General features: G+C 38.4%; 1 protein-coding gene across 2 annotated transcripts in view; it reads right to left on the reverse strand.

Annotated features, from left to right (window-relative positions):
* The window catches only part of TNKS (tankyrase), a 159,249-nt gene that overhangs the window by 97,249 nt on the left and 39,008 nt on the right, over positions 1-22,992 (reverse strand). For both annotated transcript variants that reach the window (XM_055416540.2, XM_055416541.2), the window contains exon 3: positions 20,043-20,138. In XM_055416540.2, the coding sequence (XP_055272515.1) occupies positions 20,043-20,138 (96 nt within the window). The remainder of the gene's footprint in view (positions 1-20,042; positions 20,139-22,992) is intronic.

Here is a 22,992-nt window from a genome sequence, read left to right on the forward strand (position 1 = left end):
TATAAAGATTCACTCTCTTTGTGTGAGATGAAGATCTACAGTTTTCATGACATAGATGAAACTGAGAAACTTTCACATTTTACTGAAAATGACTTGTGGAAATAGATTTCTCCTGGAGAAGACGCTGGAACTAACAGTAATTCCAGACGTTCTCTTAGGAAAGGCATATACTATATCCTCATAACTGCCATCAGGTGGTTCTGTGTAAATCATTATGACTCCCCTGTTTTTCTTTGACACACACACATGCATACAGAAACATTTTCAGTATGAGTTTCCTTTACAAACTCTGTGGTACTAGAGTTTTTGTGAATAAATTACAAGAATTTAGCCCCTGTCAAGGTGTTAGGCAAAAGTAATCGGAATTCCATACCCTACACAACACAAAGTTAACAAATTTTCAAGCATTTTCTTTTGCCTTCAGAAGAAACATTGTAAAAATGATTAAAATCTACGAAGGAAAGAGATTTATAAATTAACCAGACTCACTATTATTATCATATGAAAACACACTAATCATTCAGTTTGAAATTTCCTAGAGGTCAGAGATGATGTCTTACTTATCCTTATATACTTAACAACTATCAAAATGAACATGTAAGTACCAACAAACATGCTGAGTTGAATACACACACACACACACACACACACACACACACACACACAGGTAACAAATCCTTCATTCACCTTTTAAGCGTTGGGGGAGTAATTTGAATCTAAGTTATGTGTTTTAGGAAAATGTTGATGCCGTTCAGCCAAATTCTACCAGGAAGACAGCTACAGTTGAATAAATTGGGATTGTTACTTGTTACCGTGAGGGAATAGACAGGCCATAGGGGACAGCAATTGTGCGGTACTTTGAGCATTCTTTGGCATTGCCTTTCTTTGGGATTGGAATGAAGACTGACCTCTTCCAGTCCTGTGGCCAGCGCTGAGTTTTCCAAATCTGCTGGCATATTGAGTGCAGCACTTTCACAGCATCATCTTTCAAGACTTGAAACAGCTCAACTGGAATTCCATCACCTCCACTAGCTTTGTTAGTAGTGATGCTTTCTAAGGCCCACTTGACTTCACATTCCAAGATTTCTGGCTCTAGGTCAGTGATCACGTTATCATGACTATCTTGGTCATGAAGATCTTTTTTGTACAGTTCTTCTGTGTATTCCTGCCACCTCTTCTTAATATCTTCTGCTTCTGTTAGGTCCATACCATTTCTGTCCTTTATCGAGCCCATCTTTGCATGAAATGTTCCCTTGGAATCTCTAATTTTCTTGAAGAGGTCTCTTGTTTTTCCTATTCTATTGTTTTCCTCTATTTCTTTGCATTGATCACTGAGGAAGTCTTTCTTATCTCTCCTTGCTATTCTTTGGAACTCTGCATTCAGATGCTTATATCTTTCCTTTTCTCCTTTGCTTTTCACCTCTCTTCTTTTCACAGCTATTTGTAAGGCCTCCTCAGACAGCCATTTCACTCTTTTGCATTTCTTTTCCATGGGGATGGTCTTGGTCCCTGTCTCCTGTACAATGTCACGAACCTCCGTCCAGAGTTCATCAGGCACTCTATCAATCAGATCTAGTCCCTTAAATCTATTTCTCACTTCCACTGTATAATCATAAGGGATTTGATTGAGGTCATATCTGAATGGTCTAGTGGTTTTCCCTACTTTCTTCAATTTAAGTCTGAATTTCGCAATAAGGAGTTCATGATCTGAGCCACAGTCAGCTCCTGGTCTTGTTTTCGCTAACTGTATACAGCTTCTCCATCTTTGGTTGCAAAGAATATAATCAATCTGCTCAAACTACAGCACAATTGCACTCATCTCACACGCTAGTAAAGTCATGCTCAAAATTCTCCAAGCCAGGCTTCAGCAGTATGTAAACCGTGAACTCCCAGATGTTCAAGCAGGTTTTAGAAAAGGCAGAGGCACCAGAGATCAAATTGCCAACATCCGCTGGATCATGGAGAAAGCAAGAGAGTTTCAGAAAAACATCTATTTCTGCTTCAATGACTATGCCAAAGCCTTTGACTGTGTCGATCACAATAAACTGTGGAACATTCTGAAAGAGATGGGAATCCCAGACCACCTGACCTGCCTCTTGAGAAACCTGTATGCAGGTCAGGAAGCAACAGTCAGAACTGGACATGGAACAACAGACTGGTTCCAAATAGGAAAAGGAGTACGTCAAGGTTGTATATTGTCACCTTGCTTATTTAACTTATATGCAGAGTACATCATGAGGAACGCTGGGCTGGAAGAAGCACAAGCTGGAATCAAGATTGCTGGGAGAAATATCAATAACCTCAGATATGCAGATGACACCACCCTTATGGCAGAAAGTGAAGAGGAACTCAAAAGCCTCTTGATGAAAGTGAAAGAGGAGAGTGAAAAGGGGGCTTGAAGCTCAACATGCAGAAAACAAAGATCATGGCATCTGGTCCCATCACTTCATGGGAAATAGATGGAAAAACAGTGGAAACAGTGTCAGACTTTATTTTTTTGGGCTCCAAAATCACTGCAGATGGTGACTGCAGCCATGAAATTAAAAGACGCTTGCTCCTTGGAAGGAAAGTTATGACCAACCTTGATAGTATATTAAAAAGCAGAGACATTACTTTGCCAACCAAGGTCCGTCTAGTCAAGGCAATGGTTTTTCCCGTGGTCATGTATGGATGTGAGAGTTGGACTGTGAAGAAAGCTGATCGCCGAAGAATCGATGCTTTTGAACTGTGGTGTTGGAGTCCCTTATACTGCAAGGAGATCCAACCAGTCCATTTTAAAGGAGATCAATCCTGGATGTTCACTGGAGGGACTCATGCTAAAGCTGAAACTGCAATACTTTGGCCACCTCATGCGATGAGTTGACTCACTAGAAAAGACTCTGATGCTGGGAAAGGTTGGGGGCGGGAGGAGAAGGGGACGACGGAGAATGAGATGGCTGGATGGCATCACCGACTCTGTGGACATGAGTTTGAGTGTACTCCGGGAGTTGGTGATGGACAGGGAGGCCTGGCGTGCTGTAATTCATGGGGTCGCGGAGAGTCGGACACGACTGAGCGACTGAACTGAACTGAACTGAACTGAGAGGACAGCAGGCACCTCAGTAAGAGGGTGTTAAGACTCCATTACAGCTTTTGAGCTGAGTTGAGAGTATTGGGAGAGGGTTTAAGGAAGCAAAGGTTTCTTCTAGACTATATGTTATTAGAAAATGCTGGGCAATTATTTTATGGCTGGGTAAAAAGAGAGCTGTCATTCATATTAACCAGATGAAGATGTCTGCTATACTGTATGTGTACCATGACCTTGTTTTTATCTGAGGCCCAGATGTATTAAAACAGTTCCCATTTATAAAGTTCTATTTTCTTTCTCAAAAGGAACACTTAATTAATTGATAATGAAAAAATTATTGTAACATTTAGCTGAGCACAAATTTACAAGTTAAAAAAATGGTAAACTTCTCTTTGGAAACTCTTCCTATGCCCAATTTACTTCTCGATCATTGCCATCCAATTAACCAACAGATTCTTGAATTCAGTGGAGGCAGACAGTGATCTATTTACTTTCCAATATTACAGTCTAACTAAAAATGTTCAAGGGGAGAACAATTCTCTAATAAATAATTCCAATAGTATGTGCTTAGTTGCTCAGTCATGTCTGTCTCTTTGCGAACCCATGGATTGTAGCCTGCCAGACTCCTCTCTTCATGGGGATTCTCCAGGCAAGAACACTGGAATGGGTTGCAATGCCCTCCTCCAGGGGATCTTCCCAACTAGTATAGCCGTGTATGTAAGGGTAAGTAAGGCTAACCTTGGGATGATCAAGATCAAAGAATATCAAAATTTTGATATATTCCCTGTAAAAGTAGTTTTCAGCTAAGGAGTTCAGATACAGCGGGAAAGATTTACAGAGGTCCACAATGCTTTGTTGCAATCATCCTTTGCTGAGTACATAAAAAGCACATCTTCCACTGCTCTTGATCTTTCTTCTGTTGGACATCAAGCTTTATATAGTTTACTAGAAGACATAATGTATACATGAGTGTCTTAAGGGAAAACGAATGAAAGATTCTAAGCATAGGGACTTGTAATGGCAACCCACTCCAGTACTCTTGCCTGGAAAATCCCACGGATGGAGGAGCCTGGTGGGCTGCCATCTATGGGGTCACACAGAGTCGGACATGACTGAAGTGACTTAGCAGCAGCAGCAGATACACAGATGACACCACCCTTATGGCAGAAAGTGAAGAAGAACTAAAGAGCCTCTCTCTTAATGAAAGTGAAGAGGGAGAGCGGAAAAGGTGGCTTAAAACTCAACATTCAAAACATGAAGATCATGGCATCTGGTCTCATCACTTCATGGCAAGTAGATAGGGAAAAAATGGAAATAGTAAGAGACTTTATTTTTTTGGGCTCCAAAATCACTGGAGATGGTGACAGCAGCCATGAGATTAAAATATGCTTGCTCCCTGGAAGCAAAGCTATGACCAACCTAGACAGCATATTAAAAAGCAGAGACATTACTTTCCCAACAAAGGTCTGTCTAGTCAAAACTATGGTTTTTCAATAGTCATGTATGGATGTGAAAGTTAAACTATAAAAAAAGCTGAGTGCCGAAGCTTTGATGCTTTTGAACTGTGGTGTTGGAGAAGACTCTTGAAAGTCCCTTGGACTTCAAGGAGATCCAACCAGTCCATCCTAAAGGAAATTAGTCCTAAATATTCACTGGAAGGACTGATGTTGAAGTTGAAATTCCAATACTCTGGCCACGTGATGCGAAGAACTGACCCATTAGAAAAGACCCTGATGCTGGGAAAGGTTAAAGGTGGAGGAGACAGGGACGACAGAGGATGAAATGGTTGGATGGGATCACTGACTCAATGGATGTGAGTTTGAGTAAGCTCCAGGAGTTGGTGATGGACAGGGAAGCCTGGCGTGCTGCGATCCATGGGGTCACAAAGTCGGACACGACTGAGCAACTGAACTGAACTTGACCCAAAATGTACTTTTAATAAAAGAGAAAGTAACACTGACATTGAAAAGTCATAATTAAGATGAATATAGGGAAATATAAAGGATCCAAGAATTTTCTATGAAGTTCTAGTCCTTTAGGGTCAAGTTAAGAATTAAAATATGAAGAAGGGTAAGTATAAAAACATATCCTTAAGAAAAAGGAATGAGTAATATCGTAAACTTCTGGTATAAAGATTACTTCCATTCTTAACTGAACTTCTTTTCCTTCTACTTCATGGCTAGCCTTTTCTTCTACAAATCATCATTAACATTATTACCTGGCATGTTTTTGTTTTACAAAGAGTATAGGCAAGCAGTTATTTTATTTTCTCTTATTAGGTTTTAAAAAAAGAAGACTTATTTTGCAGACAAGTTCACAAAATCAGCTGCTCTTCTGGAGGAAAGGATCCTCTCCCATGTCCATCTGTTATTGCCACTGGCATTCTAATAACTTCTTAAAAATCAGAGTCATTTTTATGTCCTGTCATAAGCAAAATGTCATTCATCTTCAGTACAATGGAGGATAATAGAATAATAGAAAAACAACATGTGGCAAGATTAGAACATCAATAAAGAAAGAAGGATTCTTCTTCACTCACCTGGGGCCCATTTCCAAACACTGAAGCCAAATACATATAACCAGAATTATAAAGAGCAATGAATTTTTCCCCACAAAGAAAAACTGTTAGGGAAAAAAACATAAATAAAATTTGATACATGGAATGTTCCTCTGCTTCAGAAAGAAAAGAAACATGATACAAACTGGGGATGGCGAAATTCTGATAATCCACAAATCAAAGGATAGTCAAGCACTCCTTATCTAGTACTGATTTCCTGTTTAATTAAGTGCCTAATAACTACTTTTAAAAGAAATCCCCACATATAAAAAACAATACTTGTAGTTATTTCAAATTATATTTTCCACTTTCATTTAGAAAGACTTGAGTATATGATTCACTGTATTTCTCTCCATGCCCTGTCAGGGTATCATTTCAGATGACTTTCAATATCCACAGCGAAAAAAGTCTAGCAATTCTCAAACTGTCAGAGGCTGATGATCAAACGCAGGCTTTTTTTTTTTGGCTGCACCAGGTCTTAGTTGCAGCATGTGGGATCTAGTTCCCTGACCAGGGGTCGAACCCAGGCCCCCTGCATTGGGACTGTGGGCAGACTCTTAGCCACCGGATCACCAGGGAAGTCCCAAATACACACTTTCCTGAATTCAGTAGATATTCTTAAGTTACTGACACTGGAACTAAACCTTATCCTTTCCCTGAGAAAAGAAAACACTGCTCCTTTCACAGAAGCACGAGAAGGCTCATATGATTAAAAAGCTTCTCAGGAAATAGTATCAACCTTGGGCCCACTATGGCCACGTATCCTCAAAGAACCAAAGGGAATATACTGCTGCCCAAGTAGGAACAATGAATTTATTGTGTTCTTGAGGAGAGAAAAAAAAAAAATAGACAAATGGGTACAAATAATATTTGTTTCAAAACAATCTCAACAAATCTAATGCCAAAGAGTTTTCTTCAGAACAAGACAGAAAACAAGGAAAGTTAACAGTTGTAACAACGACCTTAAGATGGCTTCAATCTAAAACAAGGCAAAGAAACCTTTATTCACAGAAAAGAAACAAGCATTTAATTTTGAGGTAGTAACAAATAGAAAAGGACACCAAGGCAGTTAAAGTTAAAATATAAAGAAAAAAAAAAAAAAAAGCTTAAGCTTTTCCTAAACGCTAGTAATGAAAAAAAATGAAACTGAGGATGAAAAGTACAAAAAAATAGTACAGGGTGACCATATAATTTATTAACAAAATTGTCACTTTCTGTGTGTGTCTGTGTGTGTGCTGGAATACTAATTTTTAAGATCTTTTCATTTGAAATAATTTCAAACACAGAGAAAAACTGCAAAATAGGTACAGAGAATTCCTTTGAAAGTGAAGTTGCTCAGTCATGTCCGACTCTTTGTGATCCCATGGCCTATAGCCCACCAGGCTCCTCTGTCCATGGAATTTTCCATGCAAGAATACTGGAGTGGGTTGCCATTTCCTTCTCCAGGGGATCTTCCTGACCCAGGGATCGAACCTGGGTCTCCTGCATTGCAGGCAGACGCTTTACTATCTGAGCCACGAGGGAATTGCCTCTCGCCAATTTTTAATATTTTGTCCATGTTTTTTATATCCTCTCTCTCTCTTCTATATCTCTATGTAGGCTGCTGCTGCTGCTGCTGCTAAGTCACTTCAGTCGTGTCCGACTCCGTGTGACCCCATAGACGGAAGCCCACCAGGCTCCCCCGTCTCTGCGATTCTCCAGGCAAGAACACTGGAGTGGGTTGCCATTTCCTTCTCCAATGTGTGAAAGTGAAAAGTGAAAGTGAAGTCGCTCAGTCGTGTCCGACCCTTAGTGACCCCACGGAGGACTGCAGCCCGCCAGGTTCCTCCATCCATGGGATTTTCTAGGCAAGAGTACTGGAGTGGTTGCCATTGCCTTCTCTGTCTATGGAGGTACACAGAAGCAATAAGTAATTTTTCTAAACTATTTCAGAAACTTGCAATACATCATGTCTCTTTGTCTTTTATTACTTCCCTGTTTATTTCCTAAAAACATGGATATTTTCTTATGTAAGCACTGTACAGTAATTAAAGTCAGGAAATTTAACACTGGTACCACATTTTCACTTAACAGAGAGCACACATTCGAACTTTGTTACAGTTCCAGTAATGTTCTTTACGGCACTTCCCCTCCAGTCCAGGGTCATCTATTTTGCATTCAGTCGCCATGTCTCTTTAATCTCTTTTAATTTGAAATAATTCCTCGGCCTTTGTCTTTCCTGACATTGACATTTTTTGAAAACTACTGGCCAATTATTCTGTAGAATGCACCTAAATTTGTATTCGTCTAATGTCTCCTGGGGAGATTTAGTTATACATCCCTGGCTAGAATATAACATGAGAGATGCTGTGTCCTTCTCAGGTATTACATCTGCCAGCACTCAAGGCTTATCTGACTCTCACTGATTATGTTAATTTTGCTTCCTCAACAAGTGTACTGTCAGATTTCTCTATTGTATAGTTACTGTTTTCCCCCAAGTGACGGGGGAGCCTGGTGGGCTTCCGTCTATGGGGTCACACAGAGTCGGACACGACTGAAGTGACTTAGCAGTAGCAGCAATAATCAATCTATTGGCAGCCCTGCTCAGAATCACACAAATATCCTGCTCCTCATCGAATCTGGTCCTTGAAATTTAGCATCCATTAAGGATTCCTGTCCCAGCCAGTCTGCCACCGTGGCTGCAAATGCGGATTTTCCAGTCCCAACAGTTCAATCCACATTTATCAATGGGCGTTCGAGCAGTGGGAGGAACTCTCTCCACTCATTTACGATCACTGGATGAACACAGCTCTTCCTATGTTACCTAATGGGTTATAATCCTTTACTCTCACTTATTTTGATGGTCAAATTGTCCTAGATTTGCTCAGTGGGAGCCCCTTCAAGATGTCCTTTTGACAGGCCCCTGTGTCCTTTAGACCTGCCTGTGCTATTGTCTGAGCACTTCCTTACTTTCCAGCATATTAAGATATTCCAGGTTCATAATACCTTCCCCAATCTAGTCCTAAAATCAATCATTTTTTCCCCCAAAGAACTCCTAACTCATTTACTCCTAACACACTGACTCAATCTTACAGTACACCTAAAATAGTTTCATAATTACTATATCACATTACTGCAAAGCAGCTTAATGGAAGGAATTCAGGGTTTGTTTGAAATTGCTCTTTTTACCCCATTCTTGACTGAGGGCCTGGTGTAATGCCGCAGTCTAACAGCATGGCCATGAACCTGCAGCTTGTGATGCCTTTTCCTCTGTAAAGAGGGGAAAGGGTTAAGAAAAGCACTGTCTCCTAAGTCATCAACACCTTCCCAGTCCAAAGCTTGGCTAAACTGCTCCCTAAGTAAAAGGGTATACACAACTCATTCGCCTCTTCTTACCAGCTAGCACATGTTCCTTCTTGACATCTGCTTATACAGCATGCTGGAAGGTGTGAAAATGTAGGTGTAAGGCAAACTCTGCTAGAAAACATCAGGCATAAAAGTGGGTATATGTTCAAAGGGGAGGTTTTTGTTTTAGGTCAACTTATATTTTTTGCATCATCATAACCTGCTCCAGCTTCCTCAGCCTTATGAATGAGTAATGTTAGGCAGGCACACTGACAAAGCTGGAGTACAGCAGGAAAAGATGGTTTTCTACAAAAATTCTACTAGGACACTCTCCAACACTAACTTACTTTAATTATGGAGCCTCTCTGATCTGAAATAATTACCAATTACTCCCTTTATTCCACTCAGGGACACCTCATTTTTTAAATAATAAAACCTCACACCATGTGTTCAATGACTGTTTAAAGTTTCAGAAAAATAATTCTCCTACATTAGACCAACTAGGAAAACACTGGCTGCTGGGCTATTCCAACCTTAGGGCTGAGTCAAAGAATAAATGGAAATAATGAACAGCACAGAAAGAAGACCATGGAAGATGGGCTTATCTACCAGTTACCAACTGAGATAAAGCAGCAAGTTGTTGATAACTGTTACTTCTGGTCACAATTATTTCAACTGTAAACTCATAATTTTGCTTTTGATTCAGCTAAAAAAGCAAACACACCACACAGTTACGTTCTCTGCAGCACTGTGTGACAGAACTGAGAGTCCAGTCACACCCCTCATAACCCACAGCTGTTTAAATTTAGGTTTCTGATCAGCAGACAGCTTTAGAAAAGTAAGCATGCCATCCAAACTGTCCCTACTGTTCATGCGGTTACACTCAATGCTTAAATATTCAGAGTATATATATGAGAATAGACTGATTCCAAATACTATAAGAACCAATCAAAAAAGTTTCAAGGCTTCTACTTCTAGGAAAATGGAGTATATGTACTTTTCCATACCTTTCCCACTAAGTACACCTTTAAAAGCCTAGACATCATATATAAAATATACATGAGAAAATTCAATGATAGAAGAAAGCATACTGGTTAAGGACCTTGGAACCCAAGGAAAGACATGGTGGTGAGTTCCCAAGTCCTTTTTGTCCCATATATCCAGACTTTGCAAATATGCAAAAAGGCAAAATGGTTGTCTGAGGAGGCCTTACAAATAGCTGAGAAGAGACATGAAAAGCAGAGGAGAAAAGATAGATCCATCTGAAAGCAGAGTTCCAAAGAATAGCAAGGAGAGATAATAAAGCCTTCCTCGGTGATCAGTGAAAAGAAACAGCGGAAAACAACAGAATGGGAAAGACTAAAGATCTCTTCAAGAAAATTAGATACTAAAGGAAAATTTCATGCAAAAATGGGCACAATAAAGGACAGAAACAGTATGGACCTAACAGAAGCAGAAAAGAAACTAGAAAAAAGCAGAACAGATACTAAGAAAAGGTGGCAAGAATACACAGAAGAACTATACAAAAAAGATCTTAATGACCCAGATAACCATGATGGTGTGATCACTCATCTAGAGCCAGACATCCTGGAATGCGAAGTCAAGTGGGCCTTAAGAAGCACCACTATGAACAAAGCTAGTGGCGGTGACTGAATTCCAGCTATGCTATTTCAAATCCTAAAAGAGGATGCTGTGAAAATGCCTTTGGAAAACTCAACAGTGGAAAACAAGTTGGGAAAACTTGTTTAGGCCAAAGAATGTTCAAACTACCGCACAATTGCACTCATTTCACAAGCTAGCAAAATAACGCTCAAAATTCTCCAAGCTAGGCTTCAACAGTACATGAACTGAGAACTTCAAGATGTTTAAGCTGGATGTACAAAGGGCAGAAGAATTGCCAACATCTTCTGGATCACAGGAAAAGCAAGAGAGTTCCAGAAAAACATCTATTTCTGTTTTATTGACTAGCCCAAAGCCTTTGACTGTGTGGATCACAACAAACTGGAAAATTCTTAAAGAGATGGGAATATCAGACCACCTTACCTGCCTCCTGAGAAATATGTGTGTAGATTAAGAAGCAACAGTTAGAACCAGACATGGAACAACTGGCTCAAAATTGGGAAAGTAGTACAACAAGGTTGTATACTGACATCATGTGAAATGCCGGGCTGGAAGAAGCACAAGCTGGAATCAGGATTGCCAGAGAAATATCAGTAACCTCAGATATGCAGATGACACCACCCTTATGGCAGAAAGTGAAGAAGAACTAAAGAGCCTCTTGATGAAAGTGAAAGAGGAGAGAGAAAAAGCTGGCTTAAAACTCAACATTCAAAAAATGAACATCATGGCATCCGGTCCCATTACTTCATGGCAAATAGATGGGGAAACAATGGAAACAGTGAGAGACTTTATTTTCTTGGGCTCCAAAACCACTGCAGATGGAGACTGCAGCCATTAAACTTGCTCCCTGGAAGAAAAACTGTGACCAACCTAGACAGCATATTAAAAAGCTGACACATTACTGACAAAGATCTGTCGAGTCAAAGCTATGTTTTCTCCAGTAGTCACGTATGGATGTGAGAGTTGGACATAAGCAAGCTAAGGGCTGAAGAATCAATGGTTTTGAACTGTGGTGTTGGAGAAGAATCTTGAGAGTTTCTTAGACAGCAAGGAGATCAAACAAGTCAATCCTGAAGGAAATCAGTCCTGAATATTCATTGGAAGGACTGATGCTGAAGGTGAAGCTCCAACACTTTGGCCACCTGATGTGAAAAGTTGACTCACTGGAAAAGACCCTGATGCTGGGAAAGACTGAAGGCAGGAGGAGAAGGAGATGACAGAGGATGAGATGGTTGGATAGCATCACTGACTCAATGGACATGAATTTGAGCAATCTCTGGGAGCTGGTGATGGACAGGGAGGCCTGGTGTGCTGCAGTCAATGGGCACTGCATGTCCATGGGCATTGCATGTCTGAGTGATTGAACTGATACAGACTTTAAGGATTAAAGAAGCTAGCCACTCAGAAAATGCCAATAGGTCCAGACAAACAAAAATCTATTCTCTCAAGCCAAAGGACCAAGACAGGTACAGTCTAACATGACAGTAAATCTTTAGACAATAACTGCCTCTTCCAGTCAAATACTATAAAAAGAAAAACCAAAAAAATAAATAAGCAAATAGAAAATCACACCTCAAAACAAACAAAAAACCTGTAGCTCTACCCCTACTCACAAAGCAAAGCCCTTCGGATGAGCCTAAATTTGCAAGCTCATTAGGAACTAAGATTTCATCTTTTCCAGGTAAAAATTAGCACCTCTCACCACAATGTTGGTGGAGACAACAAACTTCTACAGATTTTCACTGTAGCCCAATAGTAATGAAGTCACTGCTCCTTTCTTCCTATGATGCCAATCAAGGCCACGCGGGGAAAAAAATCAGCAAGGATAGAGAAGAACTCAACAACACCATCAACCAACAGGATGGAACAGACATTTATAGAATACTTCATCCAACAACAATCAGAACACTTTTTTTTACATGCCCATTGAACATATACCAAAACAGACCACATTCTAGGCCATAAAACAAAATTTTTTTAATGAGAAGAACTGAAAACATAACAAGTGTTGTCCAATTACAATGGAATTAAACTAGAAGGTATATTAAAAAGATAATAAAAAATCTCCAAACACTTAAGATTCTGAGCAACATACATCTACTAAATAGCTGTGGGCTAAAGAGAAAGTCTTAGGGAATTAAAAACTAACACATTGAACTGAATGAAAATGAAAATACAAAATTTGTGGGACACAGTCACAGTAGTAGTACTTAGAGGGACATTTATGGCACATTAGAAAAGGTGAAAAATTGCAAATCAGTTTTCTAAATACCTCAAGAACCTAGAAAAACAGTTAAGCCCAAAATAAGCAGAAGGAAATTACAAACATAAGAACAGAAATCTATATAAAGAGAAAGAAAATCAATGAAAAAATGACTAGCTTCTTTGAAAAAGGTCAAAAAACTTAACAAACTTCTAAGCAACATTAATAACAGAAAACACAGGGACTTCCCAGGTGGTCCAGTGGTTAAGACTTTGCCTTCCAATTCAGTGGTTGTAGGTTCAATCCTTGGTGGGGAAGGCTAAGAGCCCACATGCCTTGTTGCCAAACAAACAAAAAACCCCATAAAACAGAAGCAATGTTGTAACAAATTCAATGGAGAATTAGAAAACAAAAAGAGAAAGCACAAATTACCTATTAACAGGAACGAAACAGAGGATAACATATATATCTTAAAGACATTAAAAATTATCTAACAAAGGAAAACTACATCTAACTCTATACACAGAAATCTGACAGCTCAGATGAAATTCCTTGAAAGGCAGAAGCTACTGAACTCACACAAGGAACAAATGCAAAACCTAGTTAACACTGTACCAATTAGAGATAAAGAATTAATAGTACTCTTCCAAAAGAGAAAGTACCAAGCCCAGATGGTTTCACTGGTGAATTCAACCAAACATTTATTAAAAAAAAAAAAAAACACAAAACAACTCTTTCAGAAAACAGTCTCATCCAGAATATAAAAGCAGGCAGCTGTTGCTCAGTCGCTCAGTCATGTCGACTTCTTGCAACCCCATGGACTGTAGTTCGCCAGACTTCCCTGCCCTTCACTATCTCCCAGAGTTTGCTCAAACTCATTTCCATAGAGTCAATGATGCCATCCAACTATCTCATCTTGTCACCCCCTTCTTCTCTTGCCCTCAATCTTTCCCAGCATCGGGGTCTTCTCCAATGAGTTGGCTCTTCACATCAGGTGGCCAAAGTATAGAACACTTCCTAATTCATTCTATGAAGCCAGCATTACCCTAATACCAAAATAGATAAAGGCATCACAAGTAGGGAAAACTACAGAAGAGTCTCTCTGGTGATGGAAATGTTTTGCATCTTGAGTGCATCAATGCTGTGATACCATACCACGGTTTCACCGACATTACTGTTTCACTAAGTGAAAGCAAAGCAGAGGGTACCGGGAACCTCCCTGTATTATTTCTTACAATTGCATACGAATTTACAATTATGTCAAAATAAAAGTTTAATAACAATTGCAAAGAATAGAGTTATTAACCCTTATAATACTAAAGTATTAATGAATTCTAATGTCCCATGTGCTATTTAAGAAAGCAAATGTTAACAGTAATTATTATAAGAATTTTTTAAAAGAACCATTTAAAATAGCAATTTGGTTGCAGTTGAGGTATTAATATAAAATGCAGTGAAAACACTATAAGGTGGCTACAGCTTACTGTGGAAAATGACAGTTGCTCTCAGAGTACACACTAACAAGTTATTACGCTTCACAAATGGGTGATTTTTGATAAGCTGAAAGATCATGCTGGTTTTAATGATGCAGGCCTGCTGGCTTGAATTACACAAAAGGCTGACAGGAAGAGAGTGAAATACCAGAATTCCTGGTTATCCAAACAGAAGGTTTCTCTTCTCTTCCACTCCGTGTACTTATATCTGTTGTTGTGTTGTTTAGTCATCAAGTCGTGTCTGACTCCTGCAACCCCACGGACTGTAGCCTGCTAGGCTCCTCTGTCCATAGAATTCCCAGGCAAGAATACTAGAGTGGGTTGCCATCTCCTTCTCCAAAGGATCTTCCAGACCCAAGGACTGAACTTGCACCTCCTATGTCTCCTGCACTGACAGGCAGATTCTTTACTATTGAGCCACCTGGGAAATTCATATTTATGTGTAACGGCCTATAACTCATATAAGGCTTACATACTTACATTACTTGAGTTGCCTTTTAACTATGAATAGCTCAAATATTTTGATTATTAGATCTTTCCTTATAGATTCTAAATATTGTAGTCTTTATATTTCATATGAATGCTGAATTCAAGCCTACTGCCTAGAGAGCAAAGACTTAAGAAGGACATTTATAATGTTGGATAAATCAATGTATTATTAATTTATTATTTTAATTATTATCCAAATAATTAACTTTTTATAATAATACAATGATAAATCTTGCAGGCAATATTAATCAGGTAAATCTTGTCTTCAATCATGGGAGACATAGTAAAAATGTACTACACATGAAAGGCAATAGGCTACACCGGGGTACAGGTGATGTGCAAAACAGTCAATTAACAGAACAACGACCAAAGAAGAGTAAAAATGAGGCCCTGGCTTGACATCTGGAATTCTGATGTGACAGCTGCAGGAAGTTTGATCTTTCCAGAACTGAAATATTCTCAATCAATGGAGCTATCCAAGAATTCTGTTGATAAAATGCTCAGTACGTATCTTACCCATCAGGTATAGAGTGATTAAAAAAACAGAAAAAATTTTAATGCACTTTGTTTTAAGAGGTGTACATGACTATTAGCAATTCAAAATAATTTTTAAGAAGCAGAAAATTTAAGAATCAGACCCTAGATGTAATTGTTTATTCAATAGTTTCACATACTCATCCAAGTCCTGGACACAATGCAGTGAGCAAAACAGACAACAGCCCAAATTCTTGTGAAGCTTTCGTTCCATGGGGGCAAAAAAATAATGACAACAAACTAATGCAATTTCAGACACTGTAAAGAAAATACAATAATAAATCCATAAGGGAACTAAAGTAAGCTAACGGGATTGAGGACAGGAAGCCTTCCCTGAGGAGAAAATACTGAGTGGAGATTTGACTGATGACCCATGTGAAGCTCTGGGCCAGTGTTCCAGTTTTAGTAAAGTGCATGTGTTGGTCCAGACACCAAAATGGGCTTCGTCTGTTTGAGCAACAGCAAGCATCCCGCTGCAGCTGAAGCAGAGAGCTCAAGGGAGAACACAGAAGAAGACAAGATCAGAGATGTGCAAGGCAGGGGTCAGACCACGGAAGGCTATGGTTGGAGTCTAGATTTTATTCAGTGGTAATGAGAACATATTAATTATTTTTCTAATCATAGCACTGATTTATGCTTTAGAAAACTCACTCCAGCTATAGTGGAGGCAGAGAGACCCATTACGAAGCTACTGCTGTCAGGAAAGAAAGACGACGAAAAGCATGTACTAAGGCTAAGGTAGTGAAGCTGGTAAGAAATGGTTGGCTGGGGGATTTGAAAGTATGGTAGACCTGAACTACTGATAGGTTAGTTTTGAAATGTGAGAAAAAGAAAGGAATCCTAAATTTTTGCTTAACTAAAACCTAGCAATCAAATGTACAGGATTCAGACCATTTTAAGTATTCACTGATCACGCTGAAGGTTTTCATTTTATCTGAAAAGCAGGAGGAAGCAGTGGAGTAGAATAACAACAACACAAAAAAGAGACAGGATTCCAGATAAATTTTGTTGATTTAGCACACCAGGCTCAGCAAGCTAAACATTAAGACCCCTCAATGTTGCCTTCAGACTGAGCCACAGCTGATTCCTTCTAAAAAGGGAGCCAAAAGCCAGCCCATCAAGCACAGACTTTCCTCAGAAGTGCAATGAATCCAGATTATTCTTGAGACACCCTGGTGCAAATATATCCCTCTTCCTTATTCCCCTACCCCTAAATCTACTAGGAAACTTCTGGGACAAACTACCTTGGCAACCCCGTGACCACCTAAACTCACCGTTATATCCCTGTCATCCTTGCTTCTGCCAGCCATAACTCTCCTTTGGCCATCTAGCCTTTTCCAAACTCTCAGCCTCAATCTGCTGTCACTTCGTGTTATGACCCAACTTCCCACTCTGCCCCACCGAATCCCCTTTACATGATTAACCAACACTCCTACATCTTTATCCTCTTCAATGAATACTCCCTTTGTCACCCACCTTCAATTTACATGTAGCACTCTCAAAATAACACCACATACAGTGCAGTCCTTTAAAAAGGAAGTCCCATTCACCAAATTCTCTATTTCATTCAGAAATAGAGATGTGTGTGGATGATAAAACTGAACATGGTAAAGAAGATAATGCCAATGGAATTGATAAAATAACTCTAAATTCATAAGAAAGAATAAAGGATGAAAACAACCTACCTAAATGGTAAACACTAGAGGATTAGCTCAAAAAACTAACATGTATCCATAGAAGGATACCATGAAGTCTTTATAAATTCATGTTGCGGAATAATACTTAGCACCTTCTGGGAATATTCATATAACTCAATTTTTGAGAAAGATTATTAAGCAATATATAATGTATAAGGCTGATTTGATTAAAAAGAAGAATGTGGGGTGTGTGTGCTAAGAAAAAGAGGTTATAAATAAAATATACCAAAATGTTCTCTCTAGGTGGCAGAATAATGAGCAATTTTTTTCTTTTTTGTACTTTTCCTATTTTCCCCAATTTCTAAATGAATATATTTATATACCTAGGAACAAAGGCCAAAATAAATAAGTTTTAAAAAATTCATCATCTTAACACACTGAAACTGCTCCTCAATGAAATTTACACAGGCTTGTTTAAACTTTTCCTATCCTTGTTTCCTAAAAAACAAACAAACAAAAAAACAAAACCATATCCAAGTCCTTCAGTTGACTGCCCAGAACTTCAGACTTATAAACCAAAAACAAAACACCCTCAAGATCTCTTCTAAGCATATCAGTCACTTAACATAATAATGCAACAAAGAGCCTAATTAGTTTCTCCAATTAATTATTCTCTTAAAAATACCTAAGTGACTATCCAAAGCAGATGGCTATATGCTGGGGTCCCTTAGCTGTAAAATCAGAAGTATGTTGTTGTTTTATACAGCTCTGTAAAAACCCATGCATTCTTTATACAGAAGAGGGTATTAGTCATTTACATATTTAAAATATTCAGTAAAAGGGATTTTAACTTTGCTAATTTCTTTTAAAGATTATACATATACCTATACACAATTTTGGCTAATGCACAAAAGCAGTAACATAAAAAACACCGGAAAGTCATCTTTGGCAATTAAATTCCCAAATAGGAAAAAAATTAAGAACAGAAACTTCACCCTCAAGGTAAGTAATGGTACTACAACTATATCTGGCATAAAAATAATGACACATCATCCAGAATAATCTCTAATAACTCTAAATTAAGGTTTTCCTTTCAAAAGATTCTCTTTTTATCAGTGCTCAATCTTTTAAATTTAACTTTGGAAATATTACTTCCACCAGAAAGAACTGCTTAGAAGAGAACCTGCATGGGCAGAAACACATTTTAGAATATATTTCATTGCATTATATAACACAAATGTGTAAATATCATTAGCTTATATTTTCCATAAACATTTTCCACTAGAATGTTTTTCTTATAAATCATACCTGAAAAGTTGTATATCATTTCCAAGAGAGCATATTCTTGAAAAAAACAATTAATGAGCTCAGTATTACAACCAAGAAGAATTTAATACTTTCCTACTAAGCAAAATACAGGCTAGATGCTTTTCAAGTGAAGTTTAACAGACATGGTATAGCCCTTCAGGAAATCTTTGGGGACTATGAGTTATTCTGCCAAATTTCTTTCCCATACTAACAACAGGCAATATAATCTCCCATGAAATTCATTTCCAGTTAGAAGATAGCTTCTTGTTGTTAAGAACATATTCAAACTTTGTCTTTTAAAAACAGTGAAAGTTGATCTAAGCAGTGCTGCAGTAAACGAACAAATGAATAAACCTAGCACATGGACCAGGCAGGCATTGAGGGTTGAAGGGAAGGAAAGGTCAGAGGGAGGACATAGGCAGAGAGGGTCTCGGTCAGCTTTGACAACATCCCTCTCTTGCTGTGAATGGCATTTCTCCTTTGGTCAGAGACCATTTCAAGGCTGCAACTATTGCCCAGGGCTTTGTTAAATGGAAAAACTGAAAGGCTGTGGAACCTAAACAGCAGACCTCAGGCTAGGGACTTTCATTTCATTATTTAAAACTTCATAATTACATTTAAATTTCTTCTTATCTACTCTGGTTTAAAATAGCTTCATCCCTCTAGTGTATGTTATCTTGATTCAGCAACCGAATCACCTAACCTTTTATTAATTTAGATAAATCAGATAACTCAGGTTTAGCAGAGATTGTATTAACACTGAGAAGTTGTCTTTCTGTGCAGAGTAAATAAGCAAAAGTCCACATATTTTTAAACCTTTCTGTATATAGATATTTTTCATTCATGTCAGGGACTTTGTTAAAAATGGACTCTAAATTTAAAAGTGAATACAAGATTTATTTTTCTCAAGCTTGGACAAATTTCAAAGGAAGCTAAAAGTCATTTACTTTCATGCAACCTAAAACAATACTGTTAGCACTGCAGTGACTAAGAGGCTCCAAATTACAAAGGTCAGTTAAGTAAAAGGCAAAGGCAGCAGAACTCAGATGCTAAGAATAAAAACAAAAATAGACCCAACGCAGCATTTTGCGAATGAAGATCAATGAAAATGGTTGCTCAATATCACATCACTCATAGCATTATTTCCTATGTTGTCATTGAGAGCCTTTCTATTCCAGCATTCCTTCTTTGCTGCTCTTGACATCTGCCTTACTAAAACCAATACTTAAGCCCCAATTTTTATTATCTGAAGTAAAAAGGCAATGCATGGCCTCAGTTAAAAAGTACTGACTTAGTTATCATGGGGAGAAGAAATGATCAAAAATATAAATAGAGTGGCAAGGGAGGAGCAGCACCATATTTTATTTAATTATTGACCTAAGCAATGAGGCAGCAGGTTGTCTTCCTGATCAAAGCGACTTTTATAAAGTAACAGAAATGCCCTTGCTTGCTCCATAGTGAAGGTCTCCACAAGATTTAACTGAGAAGACGAAGTGCAGGAAATGAGGGTCTAAACCATAAAAAAAGAAAGTCTAAAATATGAATAATTATGCTTTCATGTCATGCTGTAATTCTCAGACGTTCTAAGCAGAATAAGCAATCCTATTGCTTCTGCTGTGACAGTATAGCAATTAAGGTTAACAGTTAATATAACAAATCAATAATAAAGTAGAGGTAATGGCATATATTTCTTGAGCTTTTATGAGTAGGAAAAAACAAAATAAAATTCAGAGCATAAAGGTTTTATACAAGCAAGCTGATAGATCTAACAGCTAGTAGACAGGATAATTGGGCAGCTCTGTCTCCTTACCTGTAAGGACGGCTTTGGCTGAAGGATCTGCCAGGTCCAGGGCTGACTTCCCATCGGTGTTCCGAATGTTTGGATCAGCTCCGTGCTGCAGCAGCACTGTGCAGGGAAAGCAGAAACAGTATCTTACCTCAGGGATACAAAGATTATTTACTGGTAAGTGTCGCCTCGGCATGGTGTAGGCATAAACATACATTGCACGATTTTTTTTCTCTTTCAAGAAAAAAAAGGAAAGGAAGAAAAAGCAAGAAAGGAGGAAAAAAAGCACTGCAGCAAAGGCTCCTGTCTAGAGTACAGCGAAGTTGGCAACTTGTGGTACAGTATTATCACGTGACTGAACATCATAAACATGAAACTAGAGAAATCTTGCCACAGACAGTTTGGGTTTGCCTCCTTCGGCGGCAGGATGGGGAGCTGTGTGCTCGCTGCCTCGCACTGGGAAATCCGCTCACGGTGAGCCTGCCCTGTCTTTCCTACCACTGTGGCTGCTTGTTGCTGCTTCTGTTTCACTGCTGAACTTCCCACCGCTTCCTCGCCTCAGAACGGTTGTAATACTGGGTAAGCCTTTTAGTGCTCACCGCTTACATATGTGGAAACAGACCAGAACACACTGACTGGCTTCCAGGAAGTTTACAGACACAGCAATACATGCAACTCGGGTTCCTTGCAGCCAAGCTGCAGAAAACAACTGCCTTCCACAATAATTCTAGCCGTCAAAAATTTTTAGAATCAGAAATTTGATCACTATAATATATACTGAGGAATGAATGTTACACATGCTATTATGGGTAAAAAAGTAGCTACAGAGAATTTTGAGAAGTATAGGCTTCCAAAAGAAAGAACACTGTTTGTTAATTCAAAAGATTTCAAATACATCTGGTATGTATGTGTATAGGGATGTTCAATCACAAGTTATTCTAACAGTTCAAATTTAACACAAGATTTTGTGTACTCCTGGAGAGAACAGGAGCTGTTACCATTTACCAACATTCTATAGGATAAATTTAAAACAAAGCAGAAATATTCAATTCAAATAAATGGTTAAAGACATTAATGACTCATGTGTCCCAGATTTTCATTCATTAATAGTCTCATGCTAAAGTACATATAATCTTTTGGAATATTGGGAACGCAATCCTCATATATTACTAAGTAATAAATCCTGCTGTTTATAAGGCTTTTCCTCTCCCTTTAATGCACAGCCACTTAGTCAATGGCTTTATTATAAGGTACAAAGGAACAGCCTTATCTAGATTGAGAGGCAGCTGCTAGAACAATGTACACCAGCATCTCTTGCACTAAACCTTGGGTACTTTGAGATTTGGGGTAATAACAACTAACCATGGCTTGAAAAGATACAGTGAGATTTTGTCAAGACTGTCTATAATATTTCATTCTTGATTGAAAGCAATGAACATAATTCATTTCCGTATGTTTATAAAGTGACAAGAGCTAAGTAGTACAAAATAGCTAGTACCATAATATCAAACTGCATTTATTCTTTCATAATATAATGAATAAGCTTTCACTGCAATTATGTAATTTTTTATTCCAAGAAGAAATCCCAACATGAAGATTTGGCTTGTAATGGGTCTATATCATGAAGCAGGCTCATGTATCAAATGTAAAGATGACAGTTACTACTCTAGTTTTTGAGTGATCACATGCAAAGGGTAGGAAAACAAAGAAATAACAGCTACCATGAAAAGCTGTTTTGTTTTGTTTTTAAATTGCATGAGAACTTAAGAACATGCTTTAAACAAGATGTAAACTTGGATGTGTGGAGCAGTCTTTTGGACTCTGTGGGAGAGGGCGAGGGTGGGATAATTTGGGAGAATGGATTGAAACATAAAAAAAAAATAAACAAGATGTAAAGAAATATGCTAGTTTAACAAGCCTTGACGATAATATGATGGGAGCTTTGACTCTGCAGTTTAATGAGTGGCAGAAGCAAAACACTGAAAGCCTTATTGATCCTCCAAAAGTCACCTAAAGCCTCAACCTTAGCTGTTATATCTTTGCTATCTGCAACAGAAATCTGCCATTATAGTCTAGCTGCAGTTTTGTTTTGTTTTAGCTCACTTTTAAAGGATTAATCTTTTCACTAGAAATATCTGCTTTCTTAACATTTTTGAGTCATATGTATTTCATTCACTGGACTTGAACACACAGAAATATCACTGCAGAGTTATGTAGCAATAGGGAAAAAGCTGGATGCTGATAACAAAATTCAAATATCAAACCATTTAAACTGACCAGATAGATATGAGTAAAAAACTCACAATACTGAGTAGAGTTAAGAGCTTTAGGAGCAATACAAGTACCTATAACTGGACCAGAAAAAAATCTAAACTTACCTAAGTTTTTAGAAAAGGACAGCACTGAGGAGATTAAATGAGAACAGAAAATGGCAGCAAAAGTACTAAGCACTGAGAATGACAATACGTATCAGCTAATAATAACATTTAAAGCCCATTTTAAAATTTATTTGTACTCTCAATTCTAGCACTAACTATTAATTCTATGCTGTGTCCTAGAGCCAAACCTTCAGATTTTAACTTTCTCTGTAAAGGCCCGGAGAGAAAATATATTAGGCTTTATAGATCACATGGTCTCTGCCCCAACTACTCAGCCTTGGCTCAGTCCATCATGATGGAGGGAAAGCAGTCACAGACAATACTTACAGGATGCGTGTGGCTCTGTTCCAATAAAACTTCACTAAAATTTGAATTTTGTATAATTTTCATGTATAAGAAAATTTACTATTATGGTGAACTTTAAGAAAGCACTTAAAATAGAAAAACAATTCTAAGCTTAAAGTACATACCAAAAACAAGGGGTGAGTATGGCCCATAGTCAGTTTGCCAACCTTGACTTTGGGCAGTAACAGATAAAGTGTGGGCAGGGACAGACCAAGTGTGGTCTATGGACTGTTCTAGTCCCAGAACTCTCC

This window comes from Moschus berezovskii, chromosome 26 (assembly GCF_049115385.1).
Source record: "Moschus berezovskii isolate FMDL1 chromosome 26, NW_MosBer_1.0, whole genome shotgun sequence".
In the NCBI taxonomy this organism is placed as follows: Eukaryota; Metazoa; Chordata; class Mammalia; order Artiodactyla; family Moschidae; genus Moschus; species Moschus berezovskii.